Source organism: Balaenoptera acutorostrata, chromosome 1, assembly GCF_949987535.1.
Source record: "Balaenoptera acutorostrata chromosome 1, mBalAcu1.1, whole genome shotgun sequence".
NCBI classification, from domain to species: Eukaryota; Metazoa; Chordata; class Mammalia; order Artiodactyla; family Balaenopteridae; genus Balaenoptera; species Balaenoptera acutorostrata.
In genome coordinates, this window is record NC_080064.1 from 25,355,242 (window position 1) to 25,374,286 (window position 19,045).

Consider the following 19,045-nt stretch of genomic DNA (forward strand, 5'->3'; position numbering starts at 1 on the left):
TCAGGGGTCCTGACATCATGCTAAGGAATCAGATGTTACCCTCAGGCAGTGGGGAGCCTCGGAGGGTTTGAAGTAGAGCAGGATAAGCGTGTGTTTGGGAAGCTGGCACTGGCTGCAGCGTGGGGAACGTCTTCAACTCACCTTCTCCCCCTTGATGCCTGTGGGTCCCACTGGCCCTGGAGGCCCCTGTGTGATAAGAAGCCGTGTGTGATGCCCGGCAACTGCGTGGGCCGTGCTGGGGCCTCTCATCTCCCCGCGTCCCACCTTGTCCTTCTCCCCAGAGCTGTTGCCATCCAAAGCTCACTTACCAGACTGCCGGCTGGCCCTGTCTCCCCGAAATTACCCTGCGAGCAAAGCAGAGGACACAGGGTCAAAGTGAGGAGGCCACTCTAGGTCATTCCCAAACCCCAAACTACACAAATAACCCCTTGGGACCCCCAACTACCCCGCCTCATTTCCTGGCTAGGGAAACCAAGACCCAGAGAGGGAAAGGGATTTCCCCAAGGTCCCCAGGGGAGTCTGTGGCCAGCCTGTTTCTGTCCCCAGCCTCACTCTGCAGAATCCCAGCCCCACCCTCAGCTCTGGCCCAGCACACAAAGATCACGAATTCATTTATCCAACAGCCACTCGCTGGATGTCTGTACACACTGTGCACTCAGCAAGGTGCCAGTAGGTAGCAGTGAACAGCACAGACAAACACACTTGTGGAGCTTACACCCTTGTAGGGACACCAAGAACTTTTAAATAATTGTAACTGAATAGCGATGAGTGCTGTGAAGGAAATAAACAGGGTGATGAGACAAAGTAGGCAGGGGAGGCCGTTTTAGACAGGATGGTCAGAGAAGTGTGAGCCACAGTTATTATCAGAAAGACGAGACAAAGGCCAGCCAATGAAAGAATAGGGGGAGGTAGAGAGGAAAAACGTTCTAGACAGTGGGAGCCACAAGTACAAAATCTAAGAGGTGGGAACATTCTTGACATATTCCAGAAAGTAAGGAGGGCAGCACATCTAAAGCACAGGAAGTGGGGAGAGGAAAACCAGATGAACCTTCAAGGCAAGCAGGGCCAGGCGTCCAGGGTCTTGTTAGGCATAGAAGGCCTTCAGTACAAAGTCGAGTCATAGAAGGATTTTAAGCAAGGAAATAATATAACCTGAGGTTTTTATTTGTTTTGTTTTGTTCTTGTCTTTTCTTTTTTAACAAAGCCCCGTTAGCCACTGGATGAAAAAGTTTAAGAGCTGCAGTGGCCACAGGCAGGCCAGCTAAGGGGCTGCCGCCACCATCCCGGTGAGAGATGATGGGACCCAGACGAAGTGGCGGTCATGGAGGTGAGCAAAGGAGGTGGAATTGAGAGAGGTGCTGTGGCAGAACTGTCAAATGGAGGAGATGATGTGGAGATGGGAGGAATCAAGGATGCTGCACGGTTTGGGGTTTGAGGAGGTTTGAGGAACTCGGTATATGCCACTTACAGAGATGGGGGGACCGGAAGAGGAAACAAGTGTGGGGTGGTGGCACAAAGCTCCATTTGAGAAATGACAGGCGTGGTTTGCCTGGTAGAGCAGAGTCTGAACGTATATTCCAGTGTTTCTCACACTTGAACACTCGTATACCCACAGGACCCCTCATTTAAGTAACACTGCATTATTAATTCAACACTGTCATTCATCTCCAATGCAACCACAAATACAAAGGTTCACATGGCACTGAAAGTGAGTAACCCAGCCGAGTAGGGAAGATGACAAACTCTGGAGCCACATTCCCTGGGCTCAAATCCCAGGTCTGCACCCAAACACCCATGTGACTTTGAGCAATTTACTTGGCCTTTCTGGACCTCCGTTTCCTCATCCATAAAATGGGAATAATGGAGTACCTACCCCATGAAGTTTTGGGAGGAGGAAACAAGTCAATACACCTACAAGCCCTTGGAATGCTGCTCGGCACAAAGTAAGTGGTAAAGAAGGGTTATTATTATTTTATTATAAGGTAGTCTTGCATGTACTTAATTGTTTTGGATTATCAGTAAATGAAAAATACAACACTAAGGAACTTTCTTGGAGAACATGTGGGCTCTCAGAAATCAATTCTTTGACTCCAGTCTGCAAAACACTGATGAATTTATTTCTCTGTGGATTTACAGTTTGATCTCTTGTCTATGTTGTCCCTAGTCCCCGTCCAGGGGCCCTCTCCCCTGCCTCCCGGCCAAGAAGACCCTGGTGTTCCTGACATCTAACCAGGTCTCACCTTCTCTCCTTTCAGCCCTGTTGGCCCTGGAGCCCCAACTTTCCCCTGAAAAACAATCAAGTCATAGTCACTGCATCCCCCCACTCCCATCCCTCCAAGACTCCATGGGTCCCAGTGTCCACCCAGAAAGAGAAAGGCCAGCTCAGAATTACAAATCCCACAACCCTGCAGGTAGCTGGACAACTACCTCTGTTATACAGATGGGCACTCAGAGGTTCTAAGAGGGAGTCCCAGGGCAGTGCAAGGGTGGAGGGAGGCCTGGAGAACCTGCCTCAGGGCCTCCTTCCTGGTTTCTGCCTTGAGACTCAGAGCCTAAGGAGCCAGGGAGGCCACCAGTGTGGCAAAGATGGGCTGGGCTGGCCTGGCCTGGCCTGGCTAGGAGGAAGCAGTCACTCACCGGAAGGCCAGGCAAACCGAGGCCAGGAGGGCCCACATCTCCTTTGGGCCCTATAGCGGGCCCAAGATGTTGGGCTGCTATGGCTGAGCTGCAGGACAAGCAGGACTCCCCCTGGGGAAGGAAGAGAAGGGATCAGAAAGGCTTCCAGTAGTCAGAAGGGGTCAGCCAGAGAATAGTGTCCCTCACCTTTTCTCCTTTGAGGCCTTGGATGCCAGGGTCTCCCTGCAGGGAGAAAAGGTTTATGGGCTGAGAGACTGGGTATGTTGGGACACCCCAAATTTCCTAGCCATATATGAGGACAGCAATGTCACACACCACAAACCCTTCAAACACCCAGGGGTCCCAGGGGATTCAAGGTCAGCACCCCAGAGCCGGGGCTCATCAACCCATGTGACAGATGGAGGAAATGAGGCCAGGCTAAGCTACCCCTCCAGAAGTGCCGGTACATACCCGATCACCCTTTTGTCCAACAGCTCCCAGGCCCTCCTGAAAAAAAGGGTCTGTGAGGGAGTGGGGTACAGAGTCCAGCCCAGGACCATAACCCAGCCCTGCCCGCTCCTTTCCTCCACCTCCAACCAACACCCTATCCCAGGAGGAGGGCACAATCTCACTCACTATAAGGGTTGGCTCCACCCCAGCTTGCCCAAAAGGCATCTTAAGCCTTGGCTAGGAGAACCCCGGTTGGTTGCTATGGAGACCTGGGGGGGCCTTCTAGCCCAGCCCTAAACTCTATGGTTCAGCCCCCACCCCCCCATGGAGCTAAGAGCCTAGACTCTCTGCCCACAGTGTCTCTATGGCCATGAGACGTTTCCAGCCCCTCTGCCCAACTCCTCTCCATGATTATGCCCCCAGGTTTTTTGGTGGAGTCCCACAGGGGCCACCCTGGGCACTCACCCTGGCTGGTGCAGGATCACCCGGTTCTCCCTTGGGCCCTGGCTTTCCAGGGAGCCCCACAAAGTTCTGGAACCCTTCAGGCAGCGTTGGGCACACTTCGCAGCCGTCACCCTAGCAGAAGGGAGAGAGCATGAGTGGACAAGTTGGGGCTAAGACCCTGGGGAAGACAAGGAGCTCTAGGCATGGGGTGGGCCAGGGCAAAATGCACAGCAGGAACACCGAGGGGGCTTTCCGTTCGACCGACTCAGTCATTCAGCTTACGATTCCTGGACATCAAGAACTACATCCTCAAAAAAAAAAAAAAACAACTACATCCTCACAACAAGCCATAAGAAATCACTGTGTCCCATTTAGAGGTGGGGAAACTTGGGCAAAGGGAAAAGCGCATTGACTTGCTGTGTTCATGTGCATGGTCGAGGTGGGATTTGAACCTGTCTGTGTAACTCCAAAGCCAGGCCCTTTATTTAGTAATCACACGCACACCATAGGAACAAAGAAGGGGTGGGGGTCCCCCGAGGAGGGTCCCAGGCCCAGCACCCTTGATGCTCAGTGCCACCTTCAGAGAGAAGCTTGCCCTCCCATCCCAACCTGGGGTAACCAAGCCTGGGACTCACCTTCTCTCCCTTCAGCCCTGGAACCCCTGGCTTCCCCTGTTGGAGAAGCAGTGAGCGTTAGTGCCACAGCAGAAAGGGCCCGAGGACCTAGCCCCTCTCTCTCTGGAGGCCTTGGTAGACGAGGCCTGGGCATAGTGGGCAGCGGCTCCCCTCCCCCACCAGATTGGGGTCACTCACAGGTTTCCCACCAGGACCTTCCTTTCCCGGCACTCCGGAGCTGCCCTGTGGTCAGAAGAAGGGTTAAGGGGGAGGCTTCTGGCCGTGACCTCAGCCCATGCACCCCTTTGCCATCCAGTTCCCTCTCTGGACGGCAGGACAATCTCGCCAAATCTCTCATCTCCTCTTGGTCGGTTTTGTCAACGAACACTCCCTTCCTGTTGCCTGTCCTTCTCCATGTCTAACCTGAGTCCTTCTGGTTGCAAGGGAATGGAGAACAAGAGGCCTCTATGTGCCCCTTCCCCAGTGCAGCACGTTTGGAGGTGACACGGGTGACCCCAGAGGGACCAGAGCAGAAAGACATTTCCAGGACTTTCTGCTTGTCAAGGCATAAGGCCCTAAAATGAGCTTGGGCCCTCCAATGAGGCCACTCCGGTCATTACCAGACTTAGGCCTGTCCGTCCCCGTGCCTGCAACCCAGGCCAAGGCTCCCATGTCAGCAAGCACTGGGATGGGGACACTGCCCACTGAGGGGCCCAGCCCCCTAGCCCCTTCCCCAACATGCCGGCCGCCTCCCTCCTCCCCCCTGCTGTCCCTGCTGCCCCAGCCACCCCAGCCCCGTTCTCCTCTCTCCTCTCCCCTCCCGCTAAGCAGGGGGGCTCCCGCATGTGCCCCTGCTCCTGCTTGTGCTTACCTTGTCTCCCTTGGGGCCTGGAGGGCCACCTGGGTCCCCCTGAGGGCAGAAACAGGGTCAGGCAGGGGCTTCCCAGGGCCCTCACATTACAGTGAGATCCACTCTGGCCCCTTCCCCCAACCAGGCCGCCTGGGACCAAGCCTTACCTCCCCACCCCTGGCCAGGAGGGAGAAGGGTCTCTGAGGAAAAGAGGGCAGGAGGGGCAAGGGGTACTCACCGGGGTCCCAGGAAGTCCTATCCCAGGGGGCCCAGGGAGGCCTGGGGGCCCAGGCTCTCCCGCCAGCCCCTCAGGTCCAACAAAGCCAGGGTCTCCCTGGCACAGACATAAGGTGGGTATGAGAGAGCCACCGCCTCAGCCCCACCACCCACTCTTCACCCCTCAGATGCCCACAACTCACCTTCTGCCCTTTGGGCCCCATGACACAGATCTCTCCTGGCCGGCCCTGTGGGCAGGGGGAGGGTCTAAGAATGGCTGAGGCCTGGCACCTCCCGGGGACAGCAGCCCCACTGGGACGTGTAAATACCCAGCTGCCCACCCTCCCTGCCCTGTCCCAAAGCCTGACTTCACCCAGTGCCCCGAGGTCATTAGATGTCAACATCAGGACATTGGAGGTCAGGGGCTCCCAGGCTGGGAGTCAGGATGCCCAGGGTCAGGCCCTTCTCTGCCCCTCCTGGGGCACAGTTCTCCCCTCCCCGGGTCTCTGTTCTGTCTGAGCAGCGTAGTGGGTTAGATTCCCAAGATTACAGTCCAGCATTTCAAGACCACATGCTGAGGGATGTGGGGGTCGTGCTGAGGAAGGGTCCCAAGCACCGTACATCTCGGCCTGGCTTTCCTGGCGAGCCCTTGATGCCACCGTCTCCGTTCTCGCCTTTCTGGCCCTGAAGAAGGAGAGGCAAAGTGACTGGGGCTGAGAGAAGGGGCTGGAAGAGCCAGGACAGCTCCATCTGGGGAGGGACAACTGCTTTCTAGATCGGTGGTCTCAGCCTCCCCAGAGATTAAATGGCTTCACAGGAGGGGAGACAACAGGAAGAACTGCCACCAGCCAGGCCACTCACTCAGGGAGTCTGTGGCTTTTCTCTCCAGGTCTAGCAGGAACTTGGACAAGGCAGGAGGACTGGGAGGCTTCGAGAGTACTACCAGCTCTGGGCCCAGTGACACCATCCCCTAGGATGACTTTGGACACCTCCCTCCTCCTGTCTGTAGGGTTCGCAGACCTCCCTGGCACACACCCCTCAAAATCCTGGCCCATTACCTTCTGGCCTGTGGAGCCGGGAAGTCCTGAGGGTCCCTGAGATAAGGAGGGGACACAAAAGAGAGGTGAGGAAAGGAGGGGGAGGCTGGCCAGGACCCCGCTGCCCTGCCCTGTCTCTGGTCCCATACTCACCAAGGCTCCCGACTCCCCCTTCTCTCCCTTTGGGCCTTCTGCACACTGAACAGGGAGATAAGGTGTTGAGAGGGGCCCAGGGTCACCCCCATGAGCTCTGAGGGCACAGCCCCTTCCTCAGGGGCTGACCCCATATTGGCCCTAAAGCAGGCCTCTCCTCCAGGCCTTACCTGAAGCGGGGCGTCCGGCGAGATTCGAACACAGTCATTGCCCTAGAGGTAGGGAGCAAAGGATCAGCCTCCTAGGGGAGCCATCCTAGACCTGTTTTGAGGAGGATGGGCCCAAGAATCCCATAGTCGCAGGTGCCCCTAGAAGATGCATGTTTCCGCACACTAACCCCTAGAGAGACCCTGGCCCTCATCCCCTATTTGGACCAGGCTGCAGGTTTCCATCTGAGATGATGGGATGATGGCTCACATTCCGGCCCAACCCCAGGGCACAGGTGGGAACGTCCTACCATGGGCATGGCTGGGGCACTTACCCGGGCTCCCTTCTCTCCCTTGGGTCCTGATGGACCAGGCAGGCCCTGCTCACCTTTCCCTCTCTGTGGATGAGAACAAAACAAGGGCTGGGACCAGAGGAGCACATGAGAGCCTTGAAGAAGCTCTCCCCATCCTGGTCTTCTCCACGCATCCACCAAACACGGGTGTGTAAATGAGCACAGCCCTGCCCCAACCCCCCCGCCCCCACGCACACAGCATATGGATTCCATACGCATTCATCCGCCTGTCCCTCCCACCCCAAAGGACCATATTTGGCAAATCCGTAGTTTCAGGCAGAAGGTATCTCTTCTCCCACACTCCAACCCAAGCATGCTAGCTCACACACAGCACACCCAGGGGCACAGGGACACATGTGCGTGGACACACACATGTGGAGTAGCAGACACCCATGATGGTGAGTTTCTTCATCAATAAAATGGGATTCATGTCAGCACCTACCTCAAGGGGCTGCGGTGAGGAAGAAATGTGACACTGCAGGTAAAGTGTGCACCACTTAGCACGCACATGGAGGTGGCTCCAGGAATGACATTATATACTCACAGGCACACAGAAGTGTCCAGTCTCACATTTGCACATCACCCACAAGCTCTGCGATCCTGTCAGGCCCACAGGTATATGGGTTCACCCCCCTGCACATGTGCAAACATGTGTCCAGAAATGTACGTAGTCACACACACACACACACACACACAGACACACACACACAAAATCACACCAGTCACCCACGTGGGCACAGCTGGACCTCGGTTTTCCCTGAAATAAAATGATAGTACCCACCCGGCAAGATGCCTGAGGGGGTTCAGGAAGGTCATGGTGCCAATGGGTGGCCCAGTGCCTGATGCACAGTAGGCCCTCAGAAAAGGGCAGTTCTTAACATCCTCACATACACACAAACCCCTACTCTCTCCAACACACACACACACACACACACACACACACACATCTAATCACCCCACATATATGCAGGCTTGGGTAGCCCTGATATATACACACAGCCAAGGGGCCACATGCCGTGAGATGGACTAGCACCACTGAAGAGGGCAGGGGTGTCCTGTTCTCCATCTGGGACTCACCTGGGGGCCAGAGGGACCAATTGTGACCTGAGGGGACAAAGGAGAGAGGATGTAATCATCTCAGGGAGGGAGCGGAAAACAGACCCAGAGAGGGCAAGCAATTTAGTCCGGGTCACACAGGGGTGGCTGAACCAACAGCCCAAACCCCAGCCCCTGCTCTGTCTCCCAGGCCAACCAGCATGCTGATTTTATATCCCAAAGCTGTCAAACTTACGGAGGGGTTTGACCTTCCTTCTCTAACCTGCCTGGCTTTGGCTAGCTCCACCCCGCAGTTGCTAGGATAATATGGCTGCTCGGTTGCCATGGTAACCCCTGCATGTCTGGGGACCATCAGCCTTACTGGATTTGGTGGAGGACTGGACGGAAACAGGGGAGGGCAGCAGAGGGGGTACTTCCTGATGTCCCCCAAGGCCAGGGGCTTAGAGCCGAGGGGAGCGGGGGTTGTGCCCTTTGTGGATCAATGCAGAATGTCAACTCAGAATGTCAGGCTGCGGGAAAGTGGTGACTCATACTGCCCACGGAAGAGACACAGTTGGGTACCAGCTGGGCTCGCACTGAGTCCCTTTCCCTTGTCCTTCTGGACCCCAGAGGGAGGATGGGCCAGGACCAGCTAGAGAGGGATAGGAGGGGAGGCCCTGAGCCAACACGTGGTTTGGGGGGCCATGCTGGGCTGTGTCACCCTGAGCCAGCCCTTCCCCTTCTCTGCCTCGAAGATGACATGGGAAGCCTTCCAAGCAGACCAGGCCTGAGTCTTTGAGGGGAGTGCCAAGCTGGGATCAGCAACCAAGGCTCTGATTCTGCCAGCCGCCACCCCGTCCCCATTCCACCCTGGAGCCCAATACATTGCATGAGGCTTCCTTCCCTGGGGCCCTGGCTTGGTGGGACTGCGGGTGTGGGTCAAACCCAGCTCTGGGGTTGGGCAGGCAGAGAGTGTGAAAGTGCACAAAGACCCCCTTGTCCTGAACCAGGAAGCCGCCAAGCCAACCTCTAGGCAACGCCCACTCCCAGGCCCCGTCCACCCCACCCAGCACACTCTCTCTTCACTCACGTTGCTCTCCCGGGCACCATGGACACAGGGTGGGCACTGAAAGGGAAGAATGGGCCTGGAGGTCAGGTCTGAGAGCCCAGGACCAGCCCTCTCCACCCCACTGGCCCCCATACACACACCAAGAACATCACAGGTGTCTGGGTGGAGTTGAGGAGCATAAAGATGGAAATCCTATCAAGCTCGCCCCTCAACTCCCACCAACCCAGAGCCAAGCCATTTCTCAGATGAGGAAACTGAAGCCCAGAGAGGAATAGCAGTGGGCCCTGGGTCACACAGCATGTTGGAGGCAGAGTGAGGCCCAGAATCCAGGGTCCCATGGCCAAGGCCTGGGCTCTCTCCAAGATACCCGTGGCCATTTGCTGCCAACTCAGCAGGAGTGTCCAGGGCTGAACACCCCGCTCCTAAGGAAAAGCAGCAGGCAGACAGGGTCCAGCATCAGGTCCCCAAGGAATGCTGGGAGCTGTGTGGTCATCCCACACCCCCATGCCCAGGCTCCAGGGCCCCAAAGCCTTGTCCGAAGGGCTCATGCTGGCACCTTTCCAACCAAGCTCTTTTTGCCAGTCTAGATGGGAGGCTTACCTCATCCACTGCTGTCTCCTGGTGGGCCTGAGAAGAGGGAGGGCATGAGAATGGGTGGGGAATGGAGGGGACAAAGCACTGCTTCCAACACCCCTACCCAAGAACCACCAGGAGCGGGTGCCCTAGTAGTGCCAGGTACTGTCTGTCTCGCTCCCGTTCATCCTTCTTTCTCAGAGCTGGCACCTACAAATCCTAAGCTCTGTCCAGGGGAGTAGGGGCAGGTGGGAAGAGCATGGGCGGAGAGTCTCTTACTCGAGGGGTTTACGGAGGACAGGGAGGGCAGACTGAGGACACTGTGGGCTCCTCTGCCCACGCACTGTCTCTACCTTTGTTCCCCTTTCTGCCTTCTGGCTGATTCTTCCCGTCAGCTGGGCATCCACCTGAGCAGACAGAATAAGGGGGAAATCTTGAGGAGGGGGCAGTTCTGGGGCCCACACTAGATAGGGGCCCCCAGGCAGGGGCATGGACCCCTGGGATGCCTCAGCCTGACATCTGGCAGCTCCCAGGTCATCAAGAGCCTGCTCAGGCCCCTGGCACCCCAACAGGCACCCCCCTTCCTTTTCACCCCACCCACGTGATGTCGGAGAAAACAAGACCATGAATCAATGGGATCCTGTGTTCCTGCAGCCAAAAGCTGGGCAAGATGCCCGGTAGGCAGGGAGGCTGCCCTGCCAGGGTGTGGGGCTATGGGAGGAACTGGGCTTCCCTGCCACCCCTAAAGAACCTAAAGCAGGCAGGGCAGCTGGCCATGGTGCTGGGCATGGAACCAGCCTGGCACTTGCCCGGGCTGAGCCCAGGAGAATGAGTGAGCCCCAAGGCAAGCAGTGTGGCACCTGGCCTCTGATCCCAGATATCCCTGTCCTGGAGAAACTGCCTTTGGGTGCCAGCATGGTCCTTCCCTCACCAGGGTCTGGGACGGTACCAGTGAGGGTCTGGGTAGTACCAGAGCTAGATGGGCACAACTCTCAATGCCAGCAGGCAGGCAGGCACAGGGTCGTACAGTGGGCTGTCTCTCTGCCTACCAGAATCCAATAGGGGTGGGAAGCAAAGAGGCAGGGCTTCCAGTGCCCCCCCTGCCCGGGGGCACATGGTCAACTGACCCTGGGGGCAGGCCCCAGTCAGGTCAGGGGAGGGGCAGGCCCACTTGTGCCTGCCTGTGCCCATGTCTGCCTGCCCTGCCTACCCACCTTGCTGTTTTGCGGCTCCTCCAGGCAGAAGCAGCGGGTGTAGACCTTGCCCTCAGTCTGTGGATTGATCTCGATGAGCTCATTGCTCTGGGTGTCCCGGCGGGCCTTGGAGGTCTCTGGGGGACACTGCCCAGTGTGGGGGAAGGGCTGGGGTCAGTACAGAAGGCAGACCCCTCCCACTTCACCCACTCATCATCCTAAGATCTCTAGGCATCCCCTTCCTGGTCCTCCTCTCCAGCACACTGTGTCCCTGGGCAGTGCCCCAACCCCTCCCAGCTGTGCTGGGGCCAGGCCACTCACCCCTCCCGGTGAAATCTCACAGCAGCCCTCCTCCAGCACGAGATCCGGGTCACAGTAGATGTGTGCCTGCTGAAGGTCAAACTGCAGGGGACACACAAGTGTCACTTCATTTTAGCAAAGAGCTCTGAGTCCTGGCCCTTAATGAGGCACAGAGATGGCTCCATCCCAGAGTTTGCCCTCAGAAGGTTTCCAGTCTGGCCTGGGAGACCATCAAGAATACAGCTGTCACAAAAAGCAAAACAAAACTATACGCGAAAGAAAGAGGGAGAGGGGGGAGAAATGTTCGCTTTGGCCCAGAGGAAGAGGGGAAGAGGAGATTTCATTCAAGCTGGGCCTTGAGGACCAGTTGATGTTCAGCAGGTAGGTATGCAAGGAAAAGCATTCCAGGTAGAGGTAACAGCATAGGCAAAGGCTGGAAGTGTGAAAGTATTAGGTGAGATGGATGTCTGGGATGGAATCAACCAGAGCAAAAGCTGCATGGAAAGATGGAACAGAAGATGCTGCTGCAGTCATTTATAGGGACCAGATCATGAAAGACCTTGAATGCCAGGTTAATATGTTCAGGCTGCATCTGGAGGTCAATGGGGAACCATGAGAGGATTCTGAGCAAGGGAAAGTCCTGGTCAGATATAGGTTCCCGGGAGCTCACTCAGGCTCCCAGAAAGTACGAGCAGAGTCCAAGCCTGACCTAGCACTCACCGAGACAGGTTTGCCCCGCTCAGCATCCAAGCCCAGAAAAACATGGCCCACAGGCCGCATGGGTCGCCAGGGCCCCAGAGGCCGGGAGGAGACTGATGTGCAGTCCACATGCACAGAGGCTACGCGTTCAGCCACGCTCAGCACCAGCTTGTGCCAACGCAGGTCAAAGAGCTGGGGCACTGAGAAGATGCAGGACACAAAGTCGCCATCTTGGCCCCGGGCCCGGAGCTCCAGGCTCCGCTCTTGGCTGTTGACTTCCAGGGAAATCTGTGTGGAATTGGGAAAGGCAAGGACAGAGAATCAGAGCCCCGCAAGCCACAGCGTGGTTACAAAGGTAACGGCTCTCAAGCTCATTTCACAGGAGGGGAAACTGAGGCCCAGAAAGGGACGAAAGCTGGCTGGGGTCACAGAGCAATACCTCCTAAGAGAATGGGATAGGTGGAGTGGGGGCGGCCTTGAGGGTGGGCACTGGGATGGAGCAGGGAGGCCCCAGAAATCACAAGCTGGGACAGAAGCTGGTATGGACTGGTACTGCTCGAATGCCAAGAGCAATGGGGGTGGAGCAGGGGGTCGGGCTCACCTGCGGGTACCCATTTCCATCGGTCACTTGAAACAAATACCACGTGTTCTGGTGGGTGTGTTTCTTCAGCGATAGTGTCAGCACCAGGGCAAACTCACTGGGGAGGCCCCGAGGGAATACACGTCTGTGGGTAGAGCAGGGAGGGTGCCTTGAGGCTCAGGTAAGAGACCACCTGCTGCCTACCCTGGGCCCTCAGGACTGTTGAACCTACACGAGACACGCACAGGCACACACCTCCAAACTGCCACACACATACATATACACATCCATTCATTCTACAGATGTTTATTGAGGGCCTACTATGTGCCAGTGGAGGGTCTGGCTGCCGGGGGTAACGGGTGAAAACACAGAGAAGAGGCCTGTCCTCAGGGAGCCTTCAAGTCTGACGGGGTGATGCAGGAGGTAAGGCCATAAACAAAGGATCCTCAGAATGACTGTTGCACTATTTCATTAGGATTGTGGTAAGTGCTTCCAAGGAATCCAGGATGCCTTGGGGAGAATAACCGGGCCTGGGGGAGGGGAAGAAATACTGAAAAAAGATGAACAGGTTCAGCACGACTGGAGCAGCAAGAAAGAAAGGGGGGCTTCCCTGGTGGCGCAGTGGTTGAGAATCTGCCTGCCAATGCAGGGGACACGGGTTCGAGCCCTGGTCTGGGAAGACCCCACATGTCGCGGAGCAACTGAGCCCGTGAGCCACAATTACTGAGCCTGCGCGTCTGGAGCCTGTGCTCCGCAACAAGAGAGGCTGCGATAGTGAGAGGCCCGCGCACCGCGATGAAGAGTGGCCCCCGCTTGCCACAACTAGAGAAAGCCCTCGCACAGAAACGAAGACCCAACACAGCCATAAATAAATAAACACACAAAAAAAAAAAAGAAAGAAAGAAAAGGAACATTTTGGAAGATGAGGCTGGAGAGGCAAACAGGGGCCAGACCACCCAGGGACTGTGGGAGTTTGGACTTCACACGTGTGGGTGCACGCACATGTGCGTGTGCGCACCGACACACACACACACACACACACACAATTCTTGAAGTTTCCCTCCTCCATCCTGGAGTCCTCAGGACTGGTGCCCACAGGATGCAGACCTGTCCTCACCCACTGCTAGCCAGAGATGGGGAAAGGACACAGGGTGGGCCTGCCGGTCCCCTTCTCTCTGCACGCCCTGCAAGGCCCAGGAGTGGAGACCAGGCTGACTCCTGACAGGAAGCAGGATACAATGACCCACAAGTGCCCCTGAGCTTAGGCCCCACATGCAGAGTTGCTGGGAGTGTGGCTGAGGTCAGTACTGATTCCCAGTGGTCACACTGGGGCCTTTACCGCATGGGCTGGGTGACTGAGACCGCTCCCAGTCGCAGGATGAGAGGTCCCTTGGGGTTTCGGATCTTCTTGATGGCAGATGTCTTCATGAGGCTGAGTCGGCGGATGAGATTGAAGCCTTTAGGGGAGACACCAGATGACAAGCTCAGCTGGGCAGGTGAGTGGGGTACTGGCCACTCCAGGAAGATGGTGGAGGGGGGACAACAGGATGAGATGAGCACTCACCAGTCACGTTGGTCGATAAGTCGCTTCTGTGTTCCAACTTGAGTCCTTCTTGCTGTGAAGGTGGGCACCGCTCCCCTGGAAAAGAATTGGCAGTGGGGCATCTGGTGGGCTCAGGCTGAGGTGACTGCACAGCCGGGCTCTTGGGGAATCTGGGACGGAGCAAGTTCATGTTCCCCACACTGCATCTTTACCCAGGCTCTGCCTTGGGGTTGCTTTCACCTTTTGCCTTCTGACCCTGGCTACTCTGGGAGCCAGTGCACAGATGGGAAGACTGAGGCCTGGCCCAAGGCTACTAAGTAAGTTCACAGCAGAGCAAGATCAGAACTCCTAGAACCCAAATCTCCCTAGGACCCCCAAGTCAGGGGCCAGACCAGCAAGAGAATGAAAGAAACTCTGGGCAGCCCTACAGCTCAGATGGGGTGGGGAGCTGTGTATACACATGTGCTCCCTCCACAACATACACCCAAGTGGGAGACAGAGGAGCACTTCAGGGGCAAGGAAATGTCAGGTCCATGCACATTGTGTTATATACCAGTGCATGTGCATGTCTGCACATGTGTGACTTGTAGATGCCTGTGCCACCAGGGATGCCATGTGCTGCTGGTACACATGTTCTCAGCAATGGGTGGGGTTCCACTTCCCACAGCCAAAACAGGCAAGCAGGCCAGACACAAGTCTGAGTCAACAGATTGACTTTTCAACTGGATAACTACTTTATGAAACTGTGAGAAGAGACTGAGGGCCTGAGTGGACCACAAGCTCAAGGGACCCCCCCCCCCAGAACCTTGGGGCTCCAGACAGGGTATATGAAGGGGGTAAAGGCTCATGCAGAAGGGGATAGCTTAGTCAGGTCTCCAAAACACTTAAGGGACAGGTAGGCAGCCATGGGCCTGCCTCTTCTCTAGGGCTGATTGAGCAGAAGTAATGAGAGAGTGCTACAACGGGAGAAACGGAGGCTAGAATAAAAAAAAAAAAACAAAAAAAAAACAAAACCTTTTCATCAATGCAGATGGGGTAGCTGGGACAAGCCAGTGGATACAGCTCCTAGAAGCTGGACATTGGACTCCCTGAATGCCTGGCTGGAAGAAGGAATCCTGGATTCCTAGGCCCAGTGACCCCCCTGGAATCTTTCTCCCCCAGGTTTGTCCAGAAAAACTATCACTGTCTTTAGCATCAGCAGCAGCAATGGGTGACTCACCCCTTGGCAACGGGCCCAAATTCCTTACAGATGTTGAAATTATCTGCCCCAATCCCCAGGGACCCGGTGAGGGAGAAGAGAGTAAGGCATATATGCAAACATGCAAAAACACATATGTACACACACAACCCACAGTCACATGTACCCCACTCACATCTGCATCTTGGTTTTTCTGCCTCTTTTGGCTGGATTTGGGGTTCTAGGAATTCTATTCCTGCTCAGCCATACAGCCAGAGGGCACCTAGCAGGGCAGGGCAAGTTGCCTGGTCAACTTCCTCTGGCTTTGGGCCCTGGAAAGCTCCATCCTTTGTCCCATCCGGCGTCTGGGCCTTGAGGCGGGCCCTTTATCCAAGATCGCCGTGGAGGAGGAGGAGCACGTGGGCTGGAAGATGGATTCTCCACCATGGAAAGGACTGGAGAGGCCTGGCCTGTTTGGGGATGCAGCTTCCCTCTGCAGGGACAGCTTGCTGCCAGCTCCTGCCCACCACGCTGGCCCCACCAGCACTTGGGGCACAGGTTGGGTTTATGTATTAGGGTGGGTGGTTCTTCTCACACACAGAGACACAGGAGTATGTACAGATGCACACAGCAACTCTGAGATGTAAACACAGAGAGGCCCAGAGACACACAAATATGTAGACAGAAACACACATCCTCTCTAGCTCACCTCACACTGGCTCATGTGTGCAAACACCTCAGGCTACCCTGAGCCCAGCCTCTGGAGTCTCCTATAAATGCCCACGTGACCCAGGCCCGTGGTCACATACGTGCACAGGACCCCACACCTCAGAGAGCCAGTGGCAGGCCTATGGCACTCTGATCCTCACGTCATCTCACCTGTATCTGCCTCATGGCTGCAGATAACACAGAGACTGAGCAGCCACAAGCCAGGAGCCCAAGATGCCCACATCCTGGTCCAGAGAAATCGGCCGCAGCCACAGCACCTGAAAACCATAGAGAGCAGGAAGGTGGATTCCTGAGCTCACAGAGCACAATTCCACACGTGGGCAAGCAGCAACCAGCCCATGGGGCCCAGGCGCTGGTACTGGGGTTGCAGGAGGTCTAGCCAGGCGTCAGTCCCCCTCAGAGGCCCAACCACAGGCCTTGGGCTAGGATTTGGGCCGAGGTGATATTCAAAATATTTAACCACCGGTATGGCACGGACACTGAGCAGCCAGAGCAGAATGCTGGCTGGAGCACTGAAACCAGGTCCAGGCGGCATCTGGCTGTGCCAGTGGACAGTGGCTGGATTGAGGAGAGATCTAGAGGGTCCTAGAAGGCCAGGTCACTCGGGATAGCGAGGAAGCTTGAGGCAGAGGCTATTTGCCAAGACACTTGGAAGTATTTCAATATTTTATCAACCTGTGCACTGTATTGGTATATGCTAGCCTGGTTCCTGGCCAGCCGCACCCAGCTCAGCCAGGCGGCCCTGTCTGGCACCCACAAGGTCAGGGGCTGACAACTGGGCTGAGTCTCCTGGAAGGCATCACAGGGTTGACTGGAAGCCTCCCCCATGGGTGCAGCGGGCGAGAGAACAGGTCAGCGGGCTCAGGACCTTGTTGCCAACCTCCCCTGCTGATGGATGCTTGTCTTTTAGTTTTATTAAACCCCGATGGATGGGCCCAGATAAATCCATGCGGGCTCAGCAAGCAGCCAGCAGAGCCATACATCGTCCAGCCTCCCCCGAGACAGGCAGCTCGCTCACGCACACAGTCATGCATGTGTCAGCATGACACACACAGATACACAGGCACATATACACAGAGACATATTTGTGCCCATGTGTGCATACAGTCCTACCTGCACACAGGCATGGTCACAGAGACACATGTTCACGGTACACTTAGACACACCAGCTAGTACATATACACGTGCACACAGCCAGCCTATGACTACTCCTCCATAGGCCCTCCTGTCGGGAAGTTCTTATGCAAGTCTGACCTCATTCCCTCCAGCTGTAAAGGAATTCTGTTTCCCCTCCCTCAGTTCTGGATAGGGAATGAGAGCAGGAAGGACCCCTCGCCTCAATATATTTGGAGATAGGACCCCAATCTCCTTCCTCCTGGGGCAGAACTGTTCCCCCACCCTATTCATCCCCCATTCTGGTGGCATGCACATCCTATCTCTCAAACCCTATCCTGACCTCCCCCTCCTGCCAGTCAGTGGAAGGACTGCCAACTGTGACAGACATGTGAATGCATGTGAACTTCAATGGTTCCCTGACCCCTTCCTGCTCCTGACCTCTCGCCTTCACTCCTCTAGCCCCAGGCAGAGCAGGGGGCTACAGGGATAAGAGAGAAGCTTCCAAGGAGATGACCCCATCCATATACGAAGGCACAGATCTGGGGGCAGGGAGAGTCAGAACTGCAATGGAGGTAGAGCTCATCCTGCTTTAAAGAAGGGGACTGAGGTCCAGAGAGGGGATGCCTCTTGCCCCAGGTCACACAGCAAGTCAGGGGCAGAAGAGGCCCTTCAGTCCAGAGCCCCGAGGCAACCCGCTCCACCCCTACTTACCGTGGCTGGGAATCCCTGCCACCTCACTGAGTAATCCAGGCAGCCCAACGCAGCCAACCGCGGGAGGCAGGGCCTGCGTTCCTCAGACCCGCTGGAAGGTCCTCGATTACTTCTGGCCGGCCTCGGGTCCCCAGTTTCCCCTGTCCTGAGCTTTTGGGGCTGAATGCTGCCCCGCTCGCACGCCCGCTCGCCTGCCGGGGACTGCCGGCCACTCCGGGTGGGAGAAGAGGGGGAGGCTTCAGGGGGCTGGGGACTTGCCAGGGCCGCTAATGGAACACAGCTGGACCCGCCCGCCAGGCAGGAGGAGGGAGGGAGGACCGGGAGGGGGCTCCAGCGGTGGCAGAGGCGGCGGGACGCAAGCCCCGCTCCTGGCCTGGCTGCGTTCCCAAGCCCATCCCTCCCACTTGCCCCGCCAGGTGAGCGAGCGAGCAAGGCGGGACCCTGCGTGCCGGGAGTTGCCCTGCAAGGGGCTCTGGCGGCAGGCGGGTGGGCGGGGAGTCCGGCCCTTTAAGAGCCAGGCCTGGAGCTTGAAGGGCCTCCCCTGTGCCACCCCCTTCCCCTTCCCTCGCTGGGCCTCCAGAAGGGTGGTGGGGCTGGGGGGAGGGGGGGATGGAGACCCTCCTCCCCAGTTCCGCAGCACCCGTGACGTGGCTGCTGCCCAAGCCTCCTTGGTCAGCTTTTTCCAGTTTCTGAGCCTAACATTCCCAGTTAGTCTGTTCTCTGACCGTCTGAACTGGGGGGAGGGGGCCCCCTCCAGGAGTTGGGGTGTGTGTGCGCGTGGGTGGGTGCGCGCATGCTAAATTAACCCCTTCTGCTCTGGACTCAATTCCAGACAAGTGGAACCCAGCGGGTCCCCTTATTCCTCCTGACTCCGTGAGGTTAGAAGGGCTCAAATCCCTGTCCTCCGCTCTAGCTTTGTGGTTTTGAACTTACTATTTAACTATGACTCCACTTTCTCATCTGTAAAATGGGATAATGACTGCATATACCTCACAAGGTTGTGAGCAGGAAACAAGTTAGTCTGTAAAAGTACTTACTAAGGGCACAAAAGAGGAGCTCAATAAATATTCACCGTTATTATCATTATTATTGTGGACGCTGGCAGGAGGTAAGGGCCAAGGACGGGGTGAGGGGGTGAAACTGGACCAGCCCAGCGATGGAGAGGGTTTTGCTTTATACTCAGGATCCAAGGAACCGAGAGGAATTGAGGTTGGATGAGAGATTGTACTTCTGAGGAGAAGGAAGCAGGTAATGTGTCCAGTTCTGTCCAGAGGCAGGGGGATGATCAAGGTGACCCTCCCAAGGGTCTCCCCTGGAGGCAGCAAACAAATTTCTGGGCCCCAAGGATGAGGAACTACAGAGAAGTAGGTTCAAGAGGCCCTTGAGTGGTAGGAATGCGTGTGGGGGGAGCACCTGGAGTGCCCTGATGGGGTTGGGGGCT

At 56.4% G+C, this 19,045-nt stretch overlaps 1 protein-coding gene across 5 annotated transcripts in view; it reads right to left on the bottom strand.

The window, feature by feature from the left end:
* Positions 1-18,117, bottom strand: part of COL16A1 (collagen type XVI alpha 1 chain) — a 51,210-nt gene extending 33,093 nt beyond the window's left edge. For 2 of the 5 annotated variants that reach the window (XM_057553281.1, XM_057553274.1), the window contains exons 1-29: positions 17,605-18,115; positions 15,928-16,034; positions 13,893-13,967; positions 13,668-13,785; positions 12,350-12,473; positions 11,770-12,036; positions 11,071-11,151; positions 10,771-10,896; positions 9,910-9,963; positions 9,584-9,610; positions 9,005-9,040; positions 7,957-7,983; positions 6,862-6,924; positions 6,551-6,592; positions 6,381-6,425; positions 6,249-6,284; positions 5,812-5,874; positions 5,394-5,438; positions 5,213-5,308; positions 4,996-5,034; positions 4,323-4,367; positions 4,146-4,181; positions 3,532-3,642; positions 3,088-3,123; positions 2,824-2,859; positions 2,638-2,748; positions 2,241-2,285; positions 309-344; positions 142-186 (exon numbers count right to left, since the gene is read on the bottom strand). In XM_057553281.1, coding sequence (XP_057409264.1) covers positions 142-186; positions 309-344; positions 2,241-2,285; positions 2,638-2,748; positions 2,824-2,859; positions 3,088-3,123; positions 3,532-3,642; positions 4,146-4,181; positions 4,323-4,367; positions 4,996-5,034; positions 5,213-5,308; positions 5,394-5,438; positions 5,812-5,874; positions 6,249-6,284; positions 6,381-6,425; positions 6,551-6,592; positions 6,862-6,924; positions 7,957-7,983; positions 9,005-9,040; positions 9,584-9,610; positions 9,910-9,963; positions 10,771-10,896; positions 11,071-11,151; positions 11,770-12,036; positions 12,350-12,473; positions 13,668-13,785; positions 13,893-13,967; positions 15,928-16,000 — 1,938 coding nt within the window. In that variant the 5' untranslated portion in view covers positions 16,001-16,034; positions 17,605-18,115. Of the gene's footprint in view, positions 1-141; positions 187-308; positions 345-2,240; positions 2,286-2,637; positions 2,749-2,823; positions 2,860-3,087; positions 3,124-3,531; positions 3,643-4,145; positions 4,182-4,322; positions 4,368-4,995; positions 5,035-5,212; positions 5,309-5,393; positions 5,439-5,811; positions 5,875-6,248; positions 6,285-6,380; positions 6,426-6,550; positions 6,593-6,861; positions 6,925-7,956; positions 7,984-9,004; positions 9,041-9,583; positions 9,611-9,909; positions 9,964-10,770; positions 10,897-11,070; positions 11,152-11,769; positions 12,037-12,349; positions 12,474-13,667; positions 13,786-13,892; positions 13,968-15,927; positions 16,035-17,604 lie in introns of all 5 variants that reach the window. The other 3 variants (XM_057553289.1, XM_057553297.1, XM_057553300.1) reach the window with 3 other exon arrangements.
* Between the last annotated feature and the right edge of the window lie 928 nt (positions 18,118-19,045).